At 44.5% G+C, this 24,219-nt stretch overlaps 1 protein-coding gene across 1 annotated transcript in view; it reads left to right on the forward strand.

The window, feature by feature from the left end:
- TTLL4 (tubulin tyrosine ligase like 4) overlaps nt 1-16,000 on the forward strand; it is a 30,227-nt gene extending 14,227 nt beyond the window's left edge. Inside the window, 17 exon segments of the mRNA XM_014462776.2 lie at nt 556-662; nt 1,023-1,086; nt 5,377-5,498; nt 5,903-6,013; nt 6,352-6,428; nt 7,169-7,360; nt 7,461-7,543; nt 7,775-7,903; nt 9,163-9,285; nt 9,581-9,679; nt 9,972-10,106; nt 10,775-10,906; nt 12,459-12,561; nt 13,197-13,407; nt 13,555-13,625; nt 14,007-14,092; nt 14,783-16,000. Coding sequence (XP_014318262.1) covers nt 556-662; nt 1,023-1,086; nt 5,377-5,498; nt 5,903-6,013; nt 6,352-6,428; nt 7,169-7,360; nt 7,461-7,543; nt 7,775-7,903; nt 9,163-9,285; nt 9,581-9,679; nt 9,972-10,106; nt 10,775-10,906; nt 12,459-12,561; nt 13,197-13,407; nt 13,555-13,625; nt 14,007-14,092; nt 14,783-14,945 — 2,008 coding nt within the window. The 3' untranslated portion in view covers nt 14,946-16,000.
- Nucleotides 16,001-24,219: the final 8,219 nt, after the last annotated feature.

The raw sequence follows: 24,219 nt of genomic DNA on the forward strand, positions 1-24,219 counted from the left end.
GAAGAGTTTGCTGACTCCTGCTTTAGGTTATAACCATGGAGAAATAAAAATTCCAAACACATGAGTTGGGGCCTGTGACTTTTCTACTTAATTCCAAACCATATCAGGTTCTCAATCATTCTTGGAATGACAGCCATTTCAGAGTTAGGGCATACATGTACTTGGTTTCTTCTCTTAGCTCCTTGTTACTAATTTGATTCACCAAGGTTTTCCTTGTTCTAAGTTCCCAGAGAGCGGTCTAGGGACTTTGAAGTCAATGACCAGACATTCATTGGTGGTGGTTTGAATGCAGAATTTTGGATTTACATGCTTGGAGGGACTTCAAAGAAGATGGAAGACAGTGCCTCTCTGCAGAATAGGGGGTGTAGGGTTGAGGAACTATGGCTAGACCTAAACTCTGAGAGCAAGGGAAATAAACTGTGAGATTCAGGCAAGAGATAGCAGATTGGTGACCAGGGAAGAGACAAACACTGGAAGATGATGAAGGAATGAGCATCTTAACTGTGACCTCTGTTATGGAATTGGCTGGGCTGGGGCTTTGGTTCTTTCTTATAGTTCAGCTGCTGACCTCCAGCCAGACCAGGTTGAGGCTGACGATCTAGAAGAAGAGCTGGTAGATGGTTTGGAAGACTGCTGCAGCAATGATGGGAATGAAGAGGAGGGTGAGTAGGGGACCCTCTCACCTCCAACTAGGAATTGGTCATTACCGCTAGGGAAGGAGGCTAACAATTGTGTACCAGGTCTTTGACCCACTTTGTCACCTGCATTACTCATTCGCCTTGGGGGTCCAAGGGTGGTGGGTAGTGGCTTTTGAGGGACTTTGTTCTCTAGTCCTCCTGTCCCACCAGTCTTGCCTTCTCCCTGCTGCTGTTGAGCTCAAGGAAGGCAGTACAAGGCAGCAGAGTGGTGCTCGTGACTCCGCAAGAAGGCTGAGCCAGGCTGTCCAAGGAAGAGCTGTCTAGGCTTGGTGAGTTTGTGTAGCAGCCTTTCCCATTCAGAACTTCTCTGCTTCCCCCCGCCAGGAGACTCAGAGTGCTCCTCATTCCGTGCTGTCTCTTCCAGCGAGTCGATAGCAGTGATCTCTCGGTGAGTGTTGGTTGTATAGATCATTGATAGATGATCATTTTCTGTCTCTTTAGGAGAGGCTAAGTCCAGTACTCTTGAGAGGCAGTGAACAAAAAAGTAAACTTTTATAGATTCTCATGCAGTTGTAATATATAATATATAGAGATCCCCAAAATTACTCAGTTTCCCCCTATAGTAACATTTTGCAAAGGTATGGTATATTGTTGTATAACCAAGATACCAACATTAGTCAAGATACATTCCCATCACTGCAAGGACCCCTGTTACTGTTCCGAGAGCCACACCTACTTCCCTCCTGCTCCCAACCCCTCTTTAATCCTTGGCAACCACTGATTTGTTCTATAATATTGACATTTCAAGAATGTTATACAAATGGAATGATGTAGCTATTAGGGATTGGCTTTTTTTACTCAGCATATTCTCTGCACATTCACCCTGGTTGTTACATATATCAATAGTTCATTCCTTTTTATTACTGAGTAGGATCCATGGTATGGATGTGCCACAGTATGTTTAACCACTTACCTGTTGAAGGCTATGTGGGTTGTTTCCAGTTTGGGGCTATTATGAATAAACCATCACAGATACGTTTTTGCATGAATGTAGGTCTTCATCTCTCTGAGATAAATACCCAGTAGTGCAATTCTGGGTCATCTGGTAATTATATATATATATTTTAATGAGTCTCAAACATCTTTTTTTTTTTTACTTTTGTCTTATTGCTTAAAGTATTACAAAGAGTATTACATATGGTCCCCCCCCCCTTGACATTCCCCTGGCCTCCCCTACCCCCCAGTGTCTTATGTCCATTGGTTATGCTTATATGCATGCATACAAGTCCTTCAGTTGATCTCTTACCCCCCACTCCCGCCCCCCAACCCTCCCCAGCCTTCCCACTGTAGTTTGACAGTCTGTTCGATGCTGCTCTGCCTCTGTATCTATTTTTGTTCATCAGTTTATAATGGTCTTTATTATCCATAAATGAGTGAGATCATGTGGTATTTTTCCTTCATTGACTGGCTTATTTCACTTAGCATAATGCTCTCCAGTTTCATCCATGCTGTTGCAAATGGTAAGAATTCCTTCTTTTTTACAGCAGCATAGTATTCCATTGTGTAGATATACCACAGTTTTCTAATCCATTCATCTGCTGATGGGTACTTAGGCTATTTCCAGATCTTCGCTATGGTAAATTGTGCTGCTATGAACATAGGGATGCATATATCCTTTCTGATTGGTGTTTCTGGCTTCTTGGGATATATTCCTAGAAGTGGGATCACTGGGTCAAATGGGAGTTCCATTTTTAATTTTTTGAGGAAACTCCATACTGTCTTCCATAGTGGCTGCACCAGTCTGCATTCCCACCAGCAGTGCACGAGTGTTCCCTTTTCTCCACATCCTCTCCAGCACTTGTCGTTTGTTGATTTGTTGATGATAGCCATTCTGACAGGTGTGAGATGATACCTCATTGTTGTTTTGATTTGCATCTCTCGGATGATTAGTGACTTTGAGCATGTTTTCATATGTCTCTTGGCTTTCTGAATGTCCTCTTTTGAAAAGTGTCTATTTAGGTCCTTTGCCCATTTTTTGATTGGATTGTTTATCTTCCTTTTGTTAAGTTGTATGAGTTCCCTATAAATGTTGGAAATTAAACCCTTATCGGTGATAACATTGGCGAATATGTTCTCCCATGCAGTGAGCTTTCTTGTTGTTTTGTTGATGGTTTCTTTTGCTGTGCAGAAGCCTTTTATTTTGATGTAGTCCCATTTGTTTATTTTCTCTTTAGTTTCCAATGCCCTAGGAGCTGTATCGGTGAAGAAATTGCTTCGGCATATGTCTGAGATTTTGTGGCCTTTGGATTCCTCTAATATTTTTATGGTTTCCCGTCTTACATTTAAGTCCTTTATCCATTTTGAGTTTATTTTTGTGTATGGTGTAAGTTGGTAGTCTAGTTTCATTTTTTTGCATGTATCTGTCCAATTTTCCAAACACCATTTATACATTTATACACACACACACACACACACACACACACACACATACATACATATATATATATATATATATACTAGAGGCCCAATGCACCAAATTTGTGTGTGTGTTGGGGGGGGGGGCCTCAGCCTGGCCTGTGCCCTCTAGCAATGCGGGATCACTCTCACAGTGGGGCACCCCTCACTCCTAACCACCCTTCTGCCTGCTCACTCCTTACTGCCCGCCTGTTCTTCCTTACCGCTTGGCTCGCTGCCTCTTAGCTGCTGCTGCGCTCACCAGCGGTGAGTCCTGCTTCTGGCTGAGTGGTGCTCCCGCTGTGGGAGCGCACTGACCACCAGGGGGCAGCTCCTGCATTGAGCGTCTGCCCCCTGGTGGTCAGTGCGCATCATAGCAACCAGTTGTTTTAATCGTTCCGCCATAAAGGTTGCTGTGCTTTTATATTTGTGTGTGTGTGTGTGTGTGTGTGTGTGTGTGTGTGTGTTACAGGCCCGATGCACGAAATTCGTGCAAGAGTAGGCCTTCCTTCCCCCAGCTGCTGGCACTGGTTTCCCTCTGGCACCTGGGACTCAGGCTTCCTTCCAGCCGCCAGCAGGCAGCCGGGACCCGGGCTTCCCTTGCAGCCCCAGCTTCATCCAGAAGATCGTCCGGAAGGACATCTGGTCTAATAAGCATATTATGCTTTTATTATTGTAGAGATATATATGTATTTTTAAAATTGATTTTAGAGAGGAAGGAATAAGGGGAGAGAGATGGAAACATCAGTGATGAGAGAGAATCACCAATGGGCTGCCTCCTGCATGCCCCCTACTGGGGATTGAGCCTGCAACTCGGGCATGTGCCCTTAACCAGAATCGAACCGGGGGGATCCTTCAGTCCAAAGGCCAACGCTCTATCCACTGAGCCAAACCAGCTAGGGTATAAATAGTTTTTTAAGAAACTTCCAAAATTGTTTTCTGGAGTGGCTATACCATTTTACATTCCTATCTTGCTTTGCTTTTTTAAAAATTATATTTTTCAGTTGCAGCTGACATGCAATGTTATCTGAGTTTCACCTGTCATTGTTTTTAAATTAACTCATTTTCCTTGATTTTCAATAATCTTAAATTTTGATACTCAGTAAATTAAAAGGCTTTGAAGTAAAATATTTTTAAAATGAGGAATAGAGTTGAATTAATTGGAATTATTTAATTGGGAGTTAGTATTTAACTTGACCCACTAAAATTCATTTAAATTTTCTAAGGTTTAAAAGATTAATGTTTTATATATTGTGTCTATTTCTGTTATGCTGCACAATAACAGGTAGAATGGCTGTTTATAAACTAAAAATTAATCTTAAATAGTAATATTTGTGGATTCTATGAGCTCAGTATAGAGAGTAATCTATTCTCTCTATTTTCAGTGCTATTTAAAGAAATGGACTGGGTCTTTCACCTTGTACCTAATAGATAGTTGAGATATTCACTGTTCTGAGACCCCTTGACATAGCCTTGGCCAAGCCATTGTTGAACAAACATAGGGATCCCATGGCCCACTGCCCCAGATTCCCAGACCTGCATTGCCATTTTGTTACATAATTTGGTGTCAAATCATTTCCCAGGTGGAGGAGAGCATTAATCAACCATGTTTATCTTCAGAGAAGCCTAAATATAAAATGAGTTAGAAGTATCACTATTTCTTTCCTTTTTGTTGCTTTTCCCCTTTTTAAATTATCCATATCATTTTTCTCTCATTTATTTCTCTTTGTCTTAGTGTAGCTTATTCCTCTACTAGCAGCCACCCAAACTTATTACCTGCTCTCAGAACCACTCTTTTTTATTTATTTTATTTTTATTTGATTTCAGAGAGGAAGAGATAGAAACATCAGTGATGAGAGAGAATCATTGATCGGCTGCCTCCTGCATGCCCCCTACTTGGGAGCAAGCTGGCAACCTGGGCATGTGCCCTTGGCCGGACTCAAACCCGAGGTCCTTCAGCCCACAGACTAACGCTCTATCCACTGAGCCAAACCAGCTAGGGCCAGAACCACTCTTTTCAGGGATTTCCTCAGCCTGTAGCTTGTCACAGGAAATTTTAGAGCTGTATCACAGAATGAAGTATCAAAAGCCTTATCTTCAGGTGACATTTAAAGGTGTGGCTATATATAGGTTAGCACCTTATTGATATTTGCAAAATAATTATTGAGCACTTATAGAAGTACAATTAAAAGACAGCACTCCCAAAGAAATTATATGTAGTAGTAACAATACTTCAGGGCTGTGGCTTTCCCTTTCTGTACCACATGTCTGTTTCTCTTCTTAGGGGCTGCAATGAGGCTCTGACCAAACCTCTTTCCAATGAGAAAGTTGTCCGGCCAGCCCTTATCTACAGTCTCTTTCCCAATGTGCCTCCTACCATCTATTTTGGCACTCGAGATGAGAAAGGTAAACCTGGCCAAGTGTGTAAGCCCAGAAGAGCCCCAGGAGAAGGGTGCTAACAAAGTTGGGAGGAGGTGGCAAAAGAATTGGAGGGGCTTTCCAGAATGGCTCTTATGGTGCTTGGTCCCCCACCTGGTTCACCGGTCCAATATGCAGACCTTTTTCTTGTCTGTCCTTGAGCTGATCCTCAGCCCCATAATCTCATGCATTGTTCTTGCCCTTTAACCTGTTTCTTTCCCCTTTCAACCTCTCCTCCTTTCTGTGCTTCTCATTCCTGTGAAACTATGATCAGAAACTGTATTTTGTGACTTACCTACCCAGGAAAGGTTGAGCAATAATACCATCTCTTTCCTCTTCTGACCATGACTCTCCTGCTCTTCTCCATCCCCCCACCCCCACTTCTCTCCCAGTGGAGAAACTTCCCTGGGAACAAAGGAAGCTGCTGCGGTGGAAGATGAGCACAGTGACCCCCAACATTGTCAGACAGACCATTGGACGGTCCCACTTCAAAGTCAGCACGAGTGAGTCACTTGCCTTATTCTGAATCTGTCTTCGGCCCCAACAGATGGGCTCTGGGAAGAAGGGAGCCCTGGGTACTTCCTCCTATGTGGGGATCCTGTCCTGAAGTTGCCAGTCTCATAGGACATAGCTTTGAACTCCTTCTGGGCTGAAGCCTATTCCTCAAAACTGAAAGACAGAGATTGTTCTACCTGTGACCCCAGGGCCTCATGTAGGATAGCCCCATGGTAACTTTTAGAAAATAGGGTCTAGTAGCTATATGCCCAGCCCCAGTGGCATTTCTGGGGCCTCTGGGGATCTCTCTGCTCTAGGGACTGACTCCCTGATGTGTCTTCTATAGAAAATGATGACTGGCTGGGCTGCTGGGGTCACCACATGAAGTCTTCTAGTTTCCGATCTCTTCGGGGGCACCAGAAGGTAGGAGCCCTTTCTGAGGTGCTCTTCAGGCGTTTGGACTGGGCAGGAGGAGATTGGTAGTGGGGGAAGAGTTGGATAACACAGAGAAGTCAGGAAGGCTTACAGAGGAGTGGAGAAAGTACAGGAGAGGGTGCAGTGTGACCCTAGCAGATCACACACATTTAGCAGTTCAGCTGCAGTGACTTGGGCAGTCACAGCCTCTCAAAGACATTATTCTCTAATGTGTCTAGAGATGCAACATCTGTTTTCAGTTTATTATGTTTCCCCTATAACCACTGTTTTCAGTTTATTGTTTCCCCTGTAACCACTTTGCCTCCCTTCCTCCAAGCTGAATATGTATAAAGAGGACTCTGGTCTCATATTGAAATGAATGAGTCCCTTGCCCCACCCTTATTGAAGGCCAGGTACTTTCTTATCTTTGTACTATAGGCTGTCATGGAAAAAGACTTAATAGCTTTGTCTTTGCACTTAAGGTGGATATTATGTCTGCCTTAATTGCTATTATATATCATGAACTGTCAACTCCTGAAAGGCACTAAATTTTGTTGTTTTGTCTTTTAATCATTTTTTGGTGAGTGCTTGGCAGTTGAATTCTTGAGGACCGTGAGATAGTGAAAAGAAGATAGAACAGGAGCTTAAAAAGTTGCTAAGGAAGTTGGAATGGGAGAGTGAGTCCTGCCATCTTCCTTGTGATCTTACCTGGGCCCTCTCACTGCTCTCACCCTTTGTCCCTTCTGTAGCTAAACCACTTCCCAGGTTCATTCCAAATTGGGCGAAAGGACCGGCTGTGGCGGAACCTATCCCGCATGCAGAACTGCTTTGGCAAGAAGGAGTTCAGTTTCTTCCCCCAGTCCTTCATCCTGCCCCAGGATGCCAAGCTCCTGCGCAAAACCTGGGAGAGCAACAGCCGCCAAAAGTGGATTGTCAAACCAGTGAGTGGGTCATAGTGGGCGAGTAGGCCATGGTCTGAGATTAGGAACAACAGAGTATTGGCCATGAGCAAATCTCATCTCCTATGCACTTGACTTCTAGCCAGCATCAGCTCGGGGCATTGGCATCCAGGTCATTCACAAATGGAGTCAGCTCCCCAAGAGAAGGCCCCTTCTGGTACAGAGGTGAGTCTGCCCACAGCTCAGATCCCCCTTCCCATTTTCTCATTTCCTCAGCCTGGAGGTTCCCTTTTTGTCATGTTCTTCTGTCCTTTGTCCTCCCAGCCAAAGACTGTCCTCAGCCAACTGTTTTAGTCTTTATCTCAGGGACTGTTGGCTGGCTTTTGTCATGGCTCAATTACCCACTGAGCCCTACTTCATCTATCATGTTCCTAAAGCTGGCCTTTCTATACGTAGGTATCTACACAAACCCTACCTCATCAGTGGCAGCAAATTTGATCTGCGAATCTATGTTTACGTCACCTGCTATGATCCTCTACGGATTTACCTCTTTTCAGATGGACTCGTCCGCTTTGCCAGTTGCAAGTATGTGCTAGTGGTGAAGTGTCACCCTAACAGGTCTGGGGATTTGCTTTCCTGAGAGGAAGGGAAACTGGAGGACACCCAACAGAAAAATAACAAATGTTTTGGTAGTTTTTGTTAGCAAAGGAGAATGTGAGGTATATTTAGGAAAACCTAGTCTTCCTTTCCTCCTCTGTATCTGCTTCAGACACTTCTGGTCACCAAATATATGGGGGCTTTTCCTCACACCAAGCAAATCTCTGCAATACCAGCTAGGTGTCCCACAATGTAACTCAATTCTGACATCATCTTCCTGATGTTAGCATCAGATCCCACAGGTTAAGAGCTCAGCCTCGCAAGGCTTCCCACTGCTCACTTCAGATGCCAGTCACAACTCCACATTGCCACATGTGCTTCTGACCCATTGGCTATAAAACAGGTTCCCATGACCTCTCCTAGGGTTCTGTTAATTTGGTTGAGCGGCTCACAGAACTCAGTTTACTTATGTTCACTGGTTTCTTATGAAAGAATAGGATAAAAAATATAGATGAACATCCAGATGGAAGAGATGTGTAGGCTAGGAGCTTTCATTCCTCTTCTGGGGGCACCATTCTCCCTACTCCTCCATATGTTCACCTACCCAGAAGCTCTCTGAACGCTATACTTTCGGGGTTTTATGGAGGCTTTATCACATAGGCATGATGGATCATATTCATCCATTTTCAGCCTATCTCCCATCTTAAAAGAATGGGGGGGCCAGGCTGAAAATTCCAAGCTTATAATCATGGCTTAATCTTTCTGGTCACCAGCTTTATCCAAGAGCCCACCCCAAAGCTCTTCATTAGAATAAAACTCACTTTTATTACCTAGGAGTTCACAAAGGTTTCAGGAGTCCTGTGTTAGGAATGGGCCAAAGGCCAACATTAGGACAAAAGATGCTTAGTGCTCGTATCACTTAGGATTTACAAGGGTTTAGGAACTGTGTGTCAGAAAATTGGCGGCAAAGATTATAAATCACAACATTATAAATCACAATATCATATGAGGAGGTTCTCTACTTCAGTAAATCTGGGGAAGGTCTTCCTGCAGGACTGAGGTGGGATAAAGGAGAGGAGTTTAGTGTGCTGTTCTAGAACCCTTACCTCCAGGCATACTTTTGAGGCTCTTGTGCATCTGAAAAGATCTGTCCCCTTGTCCTTTATCTCCTCAGGATATGGTAAATGTTTGAACCGTTGTCTGATTGCTATCTCCTCTTCTTACCTCTGCCTTTCTCCTCCTTTCAGGTATTCCCCTTCCATGAAGAGCCTTGGTAACAAGTTCATGCACCTGACCAACTACAGTGTCAATAAAAAGAATGCTGAGTACCAGGCCAATGCAGATGAAACGGCCTGCCAGGGCCACAAATGGTACCGAGGCAGTGTCTCTGTCAATGGAAACTTAGAGGAGCACAGGGTTCTGGGGTTTGGGGAGGTTCAAGGAGATGATGAATGGAAGATTAATGTAAGACCCAAGATGTTTAAACACTTGGCAATTCAGAATTGGTCTCTTTGCATCCAAGCTCAACCCTGTCTTAATTCAAAACATCAAAAGAAGAGATAGGAAGAAAATACTGTTGTGCTTCTTATTCCTTTTTCTTTCTCTTCATCACTCAATTCATAGAATATAATCCCTAATACTTGTACTCCCTTCCCCATGTTGCAGGGCACTGAAAGCTTTGTGGAACTACCTGAACCAGAAAGGAGTCAATAGTGATGCCATATGGGAGAAGATAAAGGATGTTGTTGTCAAAACCATCATCTCGTGAGTCACACTGTCATCTGGTGTGGGGCCTGCCACCAAAGCCCCTCTTTTCTCATGGGTTTTACACTGCTGTGCCCCAGACTTTGTGCTGTGCTGTTTCAGTTTCTAAGGGAGTAGGAAGGAGTAGATAGAATTAAATTCTGCTCTCCTATGAAATCCATCCCCAGAAGCTGGCCCCACATCAGAGGCCTCTTGAGAGCTGCTTTTTCTGGCTTGCTTCTGCTCTCCCATCTTTGGGCCACTTCATTGGCAGGGCAGCTCTGGGTAAGGCCTCCCTTCTCCCTATGACCAGGTCAGAACCCTACGTGACCAGCCTGCTGAAGATGTATGTGCGGCGGCCCTATAGTTGCCACGAGCTCTTTGGTTTTGACATCATGCTGGATGAGAACCTTAAGCCCTGGGTCCTGGAGGTCAACATTTCCCCAAGGTAGGTGGTATTGTCAGGGCACTCACAGCAGAACCCTTTCTTTATGCTTATGATCCTATTTCCACTCCAATCTTGCTGACTTTGGGAAGACCTTTCCTTCATTAGCATTTGTGTTTACCCTTCAGCATCTGTTTGTTTGCTCAATACTCATTCTTTGCTATTATTTCAGGGTTCTTTGAGGATGGAGAGGGGTTGTTAAAAAATTTTTTAATATATTTTTATTGATTTCAGAGAGAAAGGAAGAGGGAGAGAGAGTTGGAAACATCAATGATGAGAGAGAATCATTGATTGACTGCCTCCTTTATGCCCCAAACTGGGGATTGAGCCCAGAATCCAGGCATGTGCTCTTGACTGTAATTGAACCCAGTTCCCTTCAATCCGACGCTCTCACTGAGCCAAACTGGCTAGGACAGGGGTTGTTAAAATTTGTTCTTTTGAACTTGCTCCCACCACTTGCTTTTCCCTAACAAATGAATGTCATGGGCAAGAACCTTCCTGACTAAGGTTATTCACTATCTGTGGGGCAGGAAGACCCCTATGATTGTGCTCGTGAGTTTGAATGTCAGAGTCCTTTTATCCTGGGGAAGCCAGGGAGTAAATGGGGCTCGCACTGACCTGGACATACAATTGGAAACAGTTTTACCACTCTTTCCAACCTTTCCTTGAAGCCTCCACTCTAACTCTCCATTGGACATCAGCATCAAAGGCCAGATGATCCGTGACCTTCTGAACCTGGCAGGCTTTGTTCTGCCCAACGCAGAGGACATTTCCAGCTCCAGCTGCTCCAGCAGCTCCACCAGGTCAGCCTCCTTGCTTGTCTGCGGCTTGGCTGGCAGCATGAACAGCCCCACTGTGAATCTGAGAAGGAATAATGTCAGTGTGCTCCACCTGCTGGGTCTCCTTTGCTGCTTGATCTGCCCCTACAGTTATCCACACACCTCTGTCATGTCTGTGCCCCTAAAAGCAAGTTTAGTTATACTGCTCACCTGTTCAGGAATCTCCATAGGGCCTGGGGACTCAGCTTTCAACTCCTCACATGGGCAGTCAAGGCCCGAGCCTCCGTTTCCAAGGCACCCCTCCCTTTACTCCTCTTCTGGTTTCCATGTTCTGACGAACCAGACCACTCAGAGAACCTCAAGGTTGGAAGGATCCTTAAAGATCAGTTAATCCAGTCTCCTCTCTGCAACATTTGTTGCTTCTCACTGTTTCCCCATAGTGTCCCCTCCTTTGCTCATAGGGTTTCTTCCTGTTAAAATTCCCCTCAGCTAGACCTCCCTGTTTCAACTTCACCCATCCATCAAAGCCTAACTCAGGGCAACATCTTCATGAAGTCTGCTCTTGGATCCACTCTCGTGGGAAGGGAGCCAGTATTTAGCCAGGACCTGCTTTATGTAAGGAAGAAACTATAACTCATCCCCACAGCAGCCCCATGAGGCTGGTATTGGTGTCTTCAGTTTACAGAAGAGAAAGTTGAAAATCACCAGAATTAAGTAGCCCATCTAAGGTTATCCAGCTACAAAGAAGTAGAGCTGGAATTCAATTCCTAAGTTGCCAGTAACAAAACTTGCTTTCCTTACCATACCTTAAGAGACTCTTCTTGGGCTCTGTGCTGTAGTTGTCATTTGACATCTGCCATCCTGTGAGCTCCTTGGAGGCCATCTTTGTGTCTCTCGGTGGTAATTATAATAATGTGGGTGATGAGACCAAGGTACAGGGAGGTCAAGTAATTTGTCAAGGATCACATAGCCAGTAGGGTTGAGCTGGGTATTTAGTAAGTGTTCACTAAATTAAACTAAACTGAGTATACAGTAATTATTCCAGGGTCTTTTTTTACTATTGAAATACAACTAGAAAGGACACTTTGTACTCCTTACTTTTTTTTGTTTTGGTTTGGTTAATCCTCACCTGAAGAAATTTTACAGAGTGTGGGAGGGAGGGAATGTAGGGAGGATGAGAGAGAGAGAAACATTGACACAAGAGACACATCAATTGGTTGTTTCCTCCATGTGCCCTCACCAGAGCTGGGGATCAAATCTGCAGCTCAGGCTGCAACCCAGGCTCGTGTCCTTGACTGGAAATCAAGCCCGAGACCCTTCGGTGCATGGACCGATGCTCTCACCGAGCCACACCAGCAGGGCCATACTCCTCACATTTTCCATGGTACTTGCTCTTTGACTCTCAGTCTGCTCGAATGGGGTGCATTGCAGACTAATCTACTCAATTAACATCTGTCCGTACTTCTTTGTCTTTTCTTGAAAAGGGTGCCTTCCTGGGCTGGACCCTCTCTCCACATGTCCTTAGGATGTGAAGCTGCTGACCTTACCCTTTCTCCTTTTCTGCCCCCTGCCTTAGCCTGCCCGCCTCCCCCAGGAACAAATGTCAAATGGCCCCAGAGCAAATCACTGCACAGAAGTTGAAGAAAGCCTATTACCTGACCCAGAAAATTCCTGATCAGGTAGGAGATTACCTCCCACCCCCCACCCCCAGTGTCAGCAGAAAGCTTCCCTACTCAAACATTTGGAACCAGTTTTTCTTCTGTCTAGGACAGGGTTTCCTAGTCTAGGTCCACAACCTCCTTTGTGTGCAGAGATATGTTGGCATGTACATCATTCAGGAGAGAGTTGATGGCCTTTATCATGTGTTCAAGAACCACTGCCCTTGGCAATATTCTGTCCTAGCCCACCCTTGTCCTCAGAGCTGTAGACCCTTTGGGTTTCTTTCCCTGAGGTGCAGTGAGCCCTTGGAAGGCTTGGCTTTCTCAGAGCTGGTGAGGGAGCTGGATGGAAGAGTGGCAGACCTAAGACTATTGCCAAATCTGAGTTGCTGGATTCTGATATTGATCCCACCCAACAAATCACTTAACCTCTGTGCCCCAGTGGTTCCCCTCACCTTGACCAAGAATATATTCATCTCCCAGCTAAGCTCAGTAGACTTTGGAACAGATGAGGTCCAGAACTGGCTCACCAGGCTGCCTTGGTGGTCCCCTGAGAGTCCTGGGGCCCCAGAGTTGTTCTCCCTGACCCCTGGCTTCTTGATTCTCTGTTTCTATTTTCTGTCATACTCTCCTCCTCCCTGTTCCTTGGGTCATAGGACTTCTATGCATCTGTGCTGGATGTCCTGACACCAGATGACGTTCGGGTTCTGGTCGAGATGGAAGACGAGTTTTCCCGCCGGGGTCAATTTGAACGAATATTTCCTTCCCGAATTTCTTCTCGCTATCTCCGCTTTTTTGAGCAGCCACGATATTTCAACATTCTCACCACCCAGTGGGAACAGAAGTACCATGGCAACAAGCTCAAAGGTGAAGTGTCCTCCCTGCCCATAGGAGGCCATGTTTACTAGTAGTGAGAGATTAAATCCCTGTAGACCAAGAAATGGGCCTCCCTGGCAAGAAGATTGGCCAATTGATTCCACCTCTTAAATCCCACCCCTACTCATCTTGTCCTAGGAGTAGATCTGCTTCGGAGTTGGTGCTACAAGGGGTTCCACACAGGAGCCATCACTGAGTCTGCTCCAGTGGTAAGTGATACCACTGGGAGGGAGGGGTCAGCTCCATCTCAAAGTCCTCCTTCCTCTGCGTGAAGAGTGCAGTGTAGGTTGGGTAGAGGTCCAGACCCTCCCACTTCTCCCTAGGCCCTCCCTTTCTGTCTCATGGCCCTTCCTTTTCAAAGGAATAATTGCTTCTAGGATTCCCTGGGTGCCTTTCTTTCGAGGATCAAAAAGTGCTTTGTAGCCTCAACTTTTTGTCTCAACAGGGAGAAAACCAAGACTTTTTCCCATGTGGGCCCATGTATGAAGGGTAGGGAAGGGGAGAAGCCCATGGTCATCACTCAGAGGCAGAGGTTCGAGAGAGTGCCAAGACCTGGAACATTTTAGCCTCATTGTTTCCTTTGCTTTCAGTGGTCTCTCCCGACATCACTTCTGACTGTCCCAAAGGGTGATGTGATGGTCAGTGCTTTCTCCAAATCGGAGACTGGCAAGCTGGGGTGAGTGCTGCAAGGAAAGGGTGTTGGGTGTGACTTCAGATACTTTTTAAAATTTATTTAATATTTATTTTTACATTTGATACACAATATCTTAACGGTATGAGTTCAGAGAGTTTTGTTCCTTTCTCTCTTCCCAGATTATGATGAGACCTGCATTTTTTAATTGGTTGATATTCAGAATATTCAGCTATAATATCCTTTTCCTAGTGGCTTTTGATATGCTCAGACTATTATGAAATCAGCATTTTTCAATTGATTGGCTCTTGGTATGCCCAGGATGCTGAGCCGAGCTGAGCACAGAACCATCTGCAGAAATGGCCACTTTCAGCCATACTCATTAGCTGTAAGAAATCTTTTAGCTCTCCTACGCTCACACACATTTATACTTGTACTTAAGCTCTCAAGCCTTCAAATAAATAAAGTATATTTTACAATTACTTATACCTCTATATAACTATGGTTTATTACACCATAATGTTGTGAATGCCCGGTTCAGACTCTGAAGGCAGGTCACAAGTTGAAGTCTAAACTACACAGTTTCTCAGCTATTTCTTTGTCCTATTTATTGTCTAAAAAAACAACAACAACAACAAAAAACAGCTCCTCTGAGGAAATCGTACCACTCTTTGAAGATGGGACTATACCCAAGTCCAAGAAGACTCATGCTTGTGTTTTTTCCTCTTTCTCCAGGAAACCCATTTCCTCAAAAGACAGTGAAGACACCAGCAAAGAGCCCAGCCTCTCCAAGCAGATGTTACCTGTGAACAAATACTCTGGGCGGACTTTGAGACTCTCTGCTTCCCCTATCTCCCAGTCAACTGGTGACTCCCTCCTGGCTGCTGTGAGCCCATGACTGGCCTCTTTCCACTAGCCCCTGCCCAGGAGCACTGGCGTAGCTACCTCATGGGAACTGGCCAGCCTGAGCCTCTGCCCCCTCACCTTCCCCCTCTTCAGAGTATTTTTTTGAAGCAGTGAAATTACAGAGATGGTTATCTGGAAGGTTGGTGGGGTGGTGGGGACAGGGAGAAGGTGAAGAAGGTTCACTGGCTGGTACCTCATATCTCAGCAGAGAAGCCAATGACAGCTACTCAGCCTTATAAAGCAGGGTTTGCTTTCTACCTTCAGAGAGCTGTGTGTGGTTTGTTTTAGGCCGTGGTGCAGTGATTGAATTCGAGTTCAAGAGGAGAAAACCTAGTGAACCTGTTTGGGTCTGAAGTCCTTTGTAGTTGAGGAGGTTCCTCTGAAGGTTCTCATTTCCTCAGGTCTTCCGTCCGCTCCCTCCCTTCCCTTTTATCCTGAGAAGTCACTTTCAGAAACCTTCAAACTTCCTCAGTAGACAGACAGGGAGAGGCGATGACATGGTGAAACCATGTCCTATCATGCTAGTCTTGGGAGCTTCACCACCTGTAGACCGTTTGTCTTTACATATATCCACCCAGCCAGTGGCCCTGGGTCTTCCTATTCTGACCTCATAACACTACTTAGTCAACCTTCTAGACTTCTCAGTCATGGATGTTTCCTCTTCAACTCGTGGCTTTCTGAGGGTGAGAGCCAAATTGTGAATTTCTTGTGGCCTCAGTGAAGGAGCCTGGATAATCCCACTTGCTGTTGTCTGTCAATGGACACAGTCTGGGAGAGAGCAGAAGGAGCTGTGATTTCCCCATAACCTAGGAAGGCTCATGATCTCTTTACTCCCTTCACTGTCTCTGATTAATGGGGTCTGGCTCACAGGTCGCTAGGGCAAGCAGAGTCTGGTGGCATAGCAGGTGGATTTCAGAAGCAGTCATTCATTGAAGGATGGGCTTCCACACACTGCTGCCTAAACTCTTGTACTCTTAACTGAATCTACCTCCCTCCCTAAGACTCAGTAAAACAGTGACTGTTCAATAAATGTTTGAATGAACTGTACAGACGGAGATCTCCAAAGACACTTGTATCTGATCCAGAAGGTCTACTTATCTTTCCCCTGGGGAAAAGTGGCACCCAGGGAATCCAAGGTGGGGAGTTTGGATCAGAAAAGTTGTTTTCACTTGAACTGTGTGCTCCTTCTTAACCCGTACAAAGGTACTTCCTGGTTACTGCTTGCCCCCTCCCCTGCCCTGTCATCCCTTTACTTTGTTGTTTTAGCAGCGGGGTCTAACAAGAAGCCACTGGCCCATCTGTGATACCCAAGTTTTCCCCTTTGCACATCAGGCAGGGAGCTCTGCTCACAGTCCTGTCCTGGGCCCTGCCATCATTCTGAGCTTTGGGAAGATATAGACTACTCTGCTTTATGGCTCCTGGAGTTCTATGGCAAGCTGGAATGGAGCCATGGAAAAATCACTACGAGGTCTGACTAGGTTTAAGGCCACACAAGTAGGTGGCTGGTCTGGCCAGTGTGAAGGCCATGTTGACAAGTTGGGAAGAAAGCTTGGCAGAGTTCTGGGGTAGCCCAGCAGGAAAGGTCCTTGAAGCCAACTCCTTGTCCTACCTGGATGCAAAAATGTCACAGTGAGCCTTGTGACAAGGACAGTAAGCAGGCTTCCTAAGAAAACTAGCCACCTGTGTAAGTAGTTTTGTTGTGGTTGGTCCTCTGGTCAAGGGCTTCGGTGTAGAGGCCTGCCTGAGCTGGCTTACTCCTTGCAATCCAGCTTCAATTCTCTGGCCTACCTTCTGAGAGCACAACCAGTCCATTTCCATCCCTGCAGCTGGAGAGGGAACCAGCATTGCAGCATGATGGTAATGGAGGGGGGCAGGGGGAGGCAGTAAAGGACTTAGGAAATTAAATGATGAAAATAGAGTATTCTTAGTAGTTTAAAACATGTTTGTACATGCATTGTTTTTAATTTTCACCACATTTGAATATAGGAGAGGTGTGTTTTGCTGGGTGGGAGAAGGAATGGGGTTTATGTATTTCCCTCTTATCATTGGGAGAAAATTAAATCTTGCTTATTAAGCATTCAGCATACATACTTAGCAATGAATACCCACAGTATAAGGTGTTCAGCTGAATAAGGAATTTTGGAGAAGTAATGATATTTCTTAGAAAGTTTAAAGTTGGGGATATAGTAGGATACATGTTAGTTGTTTTCCTAACTTACCCAGACCCTGTTTGGAGAAAGGGGAGTGCAGTACAGAGTATTTCTGGAGCACTGGAGTAAAGATTTAGGGTAGAAGACAAGGGTTGCTTATTGCTGTTTACTTCAAATTCACTCAGGATTGATAAAAAACTAAGTGACTTAGAATAAATACTAACGAAGAGGTGGTATTGTGATAGGAAAAGAGCATGGGCCTTAGAGACTGACCTTGGGTTCAAATCTCAGTTCTGCTGTGTGACCTCAGCTACCACTTTTTTAAAGTCTCCGTTTTTTTATAATATGAATACTAGAGGCCCAGTGCACGAAATTCGTGCACTGGGGATGGGTGGGGGGTCCCTTAGCCCAGCATGTGCCCTCTTGCAGTCCGGGACCCCTCCCTTGTTACTGCCCACCTGCTTGCTGCTTCCTACCGCTTGGCTTGCTGCTCCTTAGTTCTGCCACGAAGGCCTTGGGTCTGCTGGGTGCCGGGCCTGCGGGTTTGTGTCTCTGATACCCCCAGCAGCCCCAGCACCAAGGTGGCGGGCCTTGGGGCTGCTGGGTGCCGGGCCTGCGGGTTTGTGTCTCTGATACCCACAGCAGCCCCAGCACCAAGGTGGTGGGCCTTGGGGCTGCTGGGTACAGGCCCCCCATTGCATGTTTGTGTCTTCTATCAGGCCCCCAGCAGCCCCAGCAGCCCCAACACCACCTAAATAACTTAAGGGAAACTTTATTTAGTCTTCTTTTAAAAGCAATCTAGTTTAAAAATGAGTTGCAGTTAAGACAGAACAAAGAACATGGTACCTAAGAGTGAGATAGACTGACAGAGGAGAGGCTGGGCACTGGTCAGGGGCTTACATGCCAACTGTTCTCCACCTGGGAAATGATGTAAAATCGGTTTCTTTAGTTTTCTGCTTAATGGTCTTCTCCAGTACTGAGGTCAGAGGAGCCGCCTTCCAGCCCGTAGGCTGCTTCTCAGAGTCGAAATTTTCGCCATAGGCCTCTGCCTAGGACAGGACCTCTGCACCCCCAGGGTGCATAAACACACAGGGCTTCCATCAGGCTCTGCTGATCCCGGGGCGGGAGGCCTCTCGGCTCCGCTGATCCCGGGGCCGGGAGGCCTCTCGGCTCTGCTGATCCCGGGGCGGGAGGCCTCTCGGCTCCGCTGATCCCGGCCTGACTGGCCGCCATCTTGGCTGACAGTTAATTTGCATATACTCACTGATTAGCCAATGAAAAGGGTAGCGGTCGTATGCCAATTACCATGTTTCTCTTTTATTAGTGTAGATACCTATACTGCAGGGTTGTGAAAGCTAAGTAAAATATAGTAAAAGCACTTAGGACTTAGAGCAGCGGTTCTCAACCTGTGGGTCGCAACCCCTTTGGCGGTCGAATGACCCTTTCACAGGGATCACCTAAGACCATCCTGCATATCAGATATTTACATTATGATTCATAACAGTAGCAACATTACAGTTATGAAGTAGCAACAAAAATAATTTTATGGTTGGGTCACAACATGAGGAACTGTATTTAAAGGGCCAGAAGGTTGAGAACACTGACTTAGAGGGTACTTAATTCATGGCCACTCCTATTTGCTATCCAAACTCTGTTTGGGTAGGGAAGGCAGGTAAGAAATGTAAAACCCCTTTCACAAGGGAAGTGAAGCAGCTGTAGAGCCAGTTTAGAGGTGAAGGAGGCCAGGACAGGGTTCAGATGCCATATCACTCCCACCTTCACCTGAGGTACACAGAATGCAAATTCTCTGGGTAAGGAAGCATAATAAACATTAGAAATATGTGAATTAAATGACATTATCTTACCCCAAGATAAGCTTTGATAAGAAGGAGAGCAAGGGAGCAATGGATGCCTGGTGACTGGGAAGGGGAGGAGCATAGTAAAGAAAATAGAGACCTTGAACTGGAGCTGGCGCCAAAGAACAGACGCACCTACCCAACAGCTCTGCCAAGGGACAGTTGTCATTGCAGGTTAATTCTTATGGTTACAAGCTATTTAGTCACCAGGGCCAAAGGTCATACCTGATTGCCCTGGGGGCAATACAGCAGTGGGCCAGTGAAGGAGGTGGACAATTTGGGTACACGGTACATTCCACTGCCTTCGTCAGTTGAATTACTTATCGAAAGGCGGCTAGGAGACCTCCCCTCCTGGCTTCCTCTGGATTTGTCCTTTAAGACTAAGGCTCAGCTGTCTACTGTTCCAATGCCCCAACTGCTTTGAGACTTAGAAGCATTGACGATTTTCAGATATGTGGCTAAGGATGCTCCATTTCATCTCACTTGAGATTCTGATCCAGCCCTTAGACAACCCTTGGCCTCTTAGATTTCCCTCCCCCTAAGAGTTTGCACCCTATTGATGCCGAGGCTCATTGAATTGACCTTTCATCAGTGTTGGAGCAATGAAAGCTGCAAGCAGTCTTAATGTTGACCTTGGCAAATCTCTCATTGGTGAAATAATACAAGAAGTGTCAGCAAAGGGTAGTTGTTTTTTTTTAAAAAATATATATATATTTTATTGATTTTTTACAGAGAGGAAGGGAGAGAGATAGAGAGTTAGAAACATCGATGAGAGAGAAACATCGATCAGCCTCCTCCTGCACATCTCCCACTGGGGATGTGCCCGAAACCCAGGTACATGCCCTTGACCGGAATCAAACCTGGGACCCTTCAGTCCGCAGGCCGACGCTCTATCCACTGAGCCAAACCGGTTTCAGCGGGTAGTTGTTTTTAAAATCCATTTGTACCTTTATTATAATAGATTGAGACACATGGAATGCTAGAGACTGTATAGCAAAAGCCAACACAATTTTGAAAGGATATTTAAGTTTCAATTAGTAAAGTGGGGAGAACAAAGCCTACTTTATAGGGTAGTTAGGAGAGGTGCCTGATATATAGTGCAGATTTAAAATATATTCTAAAACAGACAAAATTAGTACCGCCAAAAACATTTCTTCATAAAGAAATAACAGCATGTTACTATTACACAACTTTGATAAAATATATTTTTATTCTGTCCATGGGATATCGAACTTGCAGATTTAATCAAGGTAATTAGCTTTGAAAGGTTGGAACCCCAACGGTTGTTGTCAGGGAAATGCAATTAAAACTATAATGACACAGGTTCAGATATTTGGTGTACTACCATCTGTGGGATTATCTCTAAATCAGAATCCACCAAGGCAGAATGATAGGGCAGTGGCATGAGTCCTGAGCAGAGAGCCTCCAGAAAAGCAGCTGTGCAGAAAAGGGGGCGGCTCCCTCACATCTCATGCAATGCATGTTTCTTGGGGAACCTGGTGCTAAGTGAAAGAAGCCAGAAACACGATTGTATATTTTATAATTCCATTTATATAACATTCTGGAAAAGGCAAACTGACCAAAAGCACATCAGTGGTTGCCAGGGATTATATGAGGGAGGGAATTGGCTATAAAGGGGTGCATTGGAAATATTCTATATCTTGACTGTGCATTTGTCCATACTCATCAAATTGTACACTTACAATGGATGAGTTTTATTATATGCAGTTAAATAGATTTGACTTTTTAAAAAGGACAAAGTATCATTTCATGACGCATGCAAATTAAAACCACAATGAGGTAACACTAGAATAGTTAAAAAGGCAGCCAAGACCAAATGTTGGAGAGGATGTGCAGTAATTGAGACTTTTACATATGGCTGGTGGCTGAGAGTAAAATGTTGCAATTGCTATGGAACACTACAAGTTTATTATGAGTTAACATATTTACCTATGACTCAGCAATTCCACTTTTAGGTATCCTACCCCCACTCCCTGGCAAATGAAATCAGATGTTCACCAAAAACATTTATTGTGGCTTTATTCATAATAAAAAAAATTGGAAACAATCCAATGCCTCTCAACAGATAAACAAACTAGTTTGGAATGCTACTCAGCAATAAAAAGAAATAAACTCTAGCCTTACAAAAAATGTTGGCCATACAAGAATATTCAAGGGACTTCTTTAAACTGAAAACAATCTGGTGCTGAACTGCCTGCCTCTGCACTGAACTGTTCTGCCTGTGCTGTGTTTCTGCCATCTGAGCCAGCTCTTATAAAGGAGTTCCTAGAATCCTACTTCAACCAATAGGACTGAGGCTTTCCCTGTCCAGTTGGAGCTATGCAGCTCTGACCAAGAAGAGTGGCTCTATTCTGACCAATCAGACTGCCTTTTGGACCAAACAAACTTGAAAGATTTGGAGTCCTCATTTACATGAGGATGGGCCAATCAGAGACTAGGGGTGAGGACCCTGTCCATGTAAGGCAGCTCCCCTTGACTGATAGCACATCACTTCCCTTCCCACAGATCCTTGGAAGACTGTGTCTTCCTGGCTGAGCTGAAACACCAAAGATATCTCTGGCCCCAGAGCTGATCTACAGCCATGCTGTTTTCACGGATGTGCTGTATCACAGTTGAACTGGTTTGCACTGAATAAAGTTTCCTTCACCAAATCCCAAATTGGGGATTCCTGTTGGTGTTGAATTGGCAACCATATTTGACAAAGGGATCAATCTAGCAAGAAGATAAAACATTTATAAATATATATGCACCCAACATAGGAGTACCAAAATACAGGGTGTCCCCCAAAAATGTATACACACTTTAACAGTTGACAGCTCAATTTTGAAAATGAAATGTATTTTAACAAACACTGCCTTTATTCAAAGTGTGTATATAATTTGGGGGATATATATATATATATGGTAAATATTGACACCAAAAGGAGAAATTGACAGCAATACAGTAACATCCCACTTAGATCAATGGGTAGATTATTCAGACAGAAAATTAATAAGGAAACATTGAAATGGCACATTAAGAAATCAAGCCTTGAAGACACAGACCTGATGGACTTATATGATATATACAGAACATTCTACCCCAAAGCAGCTGGACATCTTTCTCAAGTGCACATAGAACATTCTTTAGGATAGCGCACATGTTAGGCCACAAAACCACAAAACAAGTCCCAATAAATTGAGCATTTGCTGTAAACTTAACTTTCAGCCTTTTGACAAAGTTGATTCTGACAGTCCCAATGTTTCTGTGTGGGAATGGGCATTTGGACCTGCCTACTCCACCACTTTACTGACATCCCCTATCTTTTTAAATATATATACTAGAGGCTTGTTGCAGGAAGATTTCTGCAAGACTAGGGCTTCCTTGGGCCTATTCCTACAAGAATAGGGCTTCCTGTGGCCAGAGCGAAGCAGAGAAGGGAGCTTCACTCCACCGCCCTCCTTGCTTCCCTCCCATCTCCACCACCCTGCTTGCTTCCCTCCCGTCTCCGCTCACCCGCTTGCTTCTCCGCAGCTTTGCTTCTTTCTACGCTGTCTTCAGTCTTCGCTCCGCATGCCTGTGTATGCAAATTAACCGCCATCTTTGTTGGGTTAATTTGCATACTCTCTGATTGGCTGGTGGGCGTAGTGGAGGGATGGTCAATTTGTATGCTTCTCTTTTATTAGTATATATATATATATATATATATATATATATATATATATTAATGTTTTTATTGATTTTTAGAGAGAGAGGAAGGGAGAGGGATAGAGAGTTAGAAACATTGATGATAGAGAAACATTGATCAGCTGCCTCCTGCATGCTCCCCCCCCCCACCCCCCCCGCGCCTGGGGATCAAGCCCGCAACCTGGGCATGTACCCTAACTGGGAATCGAACCAGTGATCTCTTGGTTCCTGGGTGGAAGTGCAACTGCTGAGCCATACCAGCTGGGCCTCTCTGTCTTTTTAATGTAAAGTTTTAATTGTTATATAGCATATATAAAGCTGTACAAATCATAATTGTACAGTTTGTTTGATGAATTTTTATGATGTCTGCAAAGCCATGAAACCAGCACTCAGAACAATAAACAGCTATAATCAGAACTCAGAAGCCCCCTTGTGCTCCCTTCCAATTGCTAATCACTGCCTTCCCATTCAAGAGAAACCATGATCTTCACTTCCAGCACCACGCATTACTTTCATCTGTTTTTAAACTTTATGTAAGTGGAATCATGCAATATGTTGTATTTTGCATGATTATCAGTCAATATTATTCTAATGAAATTCACTTGTATGTAGTTGCAGTTCATTCTCATCATTGTATGCACTTCCATTGTATGAATATATTACAATTTACTATTTATTCTAATGTCATGAGTTATTTGAGTGCTTTTTAGTTAGGGACTATCACAAATAGTATTACTAAGAATATTCTTAGACACATTTTGGTGAGCATATGTACACATTTCTGTCGGACTTGTATCTAGGAGTGCAATTACAGCATCATTGGGTGGGCACAGCTTTCATAAATATGGCTAGATTTCCATAGGACTCATAGCAGCTTACACTTTACTAGCAGTGTATAAAGGTTCCAGTTGAAGAGGCAATACGAGTATTTGTAATTTCAGTGTTTCTCATTTTATTCACTTATATGTGTAATTTTACTCATTCTGGTGGAAGCATAGGGTTATCTTGTAGTTTTACATTGCATTTCCCTGATAGCTAGTGTGGGAGACTGTTTTTTCCCAAAGGTGGCTGCAGCAGTTTCTTTCAACACACATGCAGTTCTACAACTGACCTTGCCACTTTTCATTTCAAGCTATTTTAATTTTTTACTGCTGGGATGAAGAATACAGAAATAGATCCAAATACGTATTAGAATTGAAGAAAAGATATATATGGTATTGCAAATCTCTGAGGAAGCATTGTGTGGAAGAGTTGGCCACACCCTCTCATCCCAATCAGAGGATAATTGTTGACTTGACTTTAATGAAGGCAGGTACCTTTCCCTGGGTATAGTCATTAAGAGCTAATGTAGACCTGTGATGCAGCAGATCTCATGCATACCCAAGAAAAACAGAAGAGAAAGTAGCTGCTTTGCTCTGCAGTAAAATAACATGCACTGATTCATGGTGGGTTTAGACTGTACAGTCTTAAAGGGAAGAAAATAATTTATCTAGGAGTAGATGTTTAGGTCAACCAATAGAGGAACCAAATCAGCTGCCTGGCCACCATTCTCATGGGTGCAAATATTGTCAAT

The sequence above is a fragment of the Myotis lucifugus genome, unplaced genomic scaffold (assembly GCF_000147115.1).
Source record: "Myotis lucifugus unplaced genomic scaffold, Myoluc2.0 scaffold_3, whole genome shotgun sequence".
Lineage (NCBI taxonomy): Eukaryota > Metazoa > Chordata > Mammalia > Chiroptera > Vespertilionidae > Myotis > Myotis lucifugus.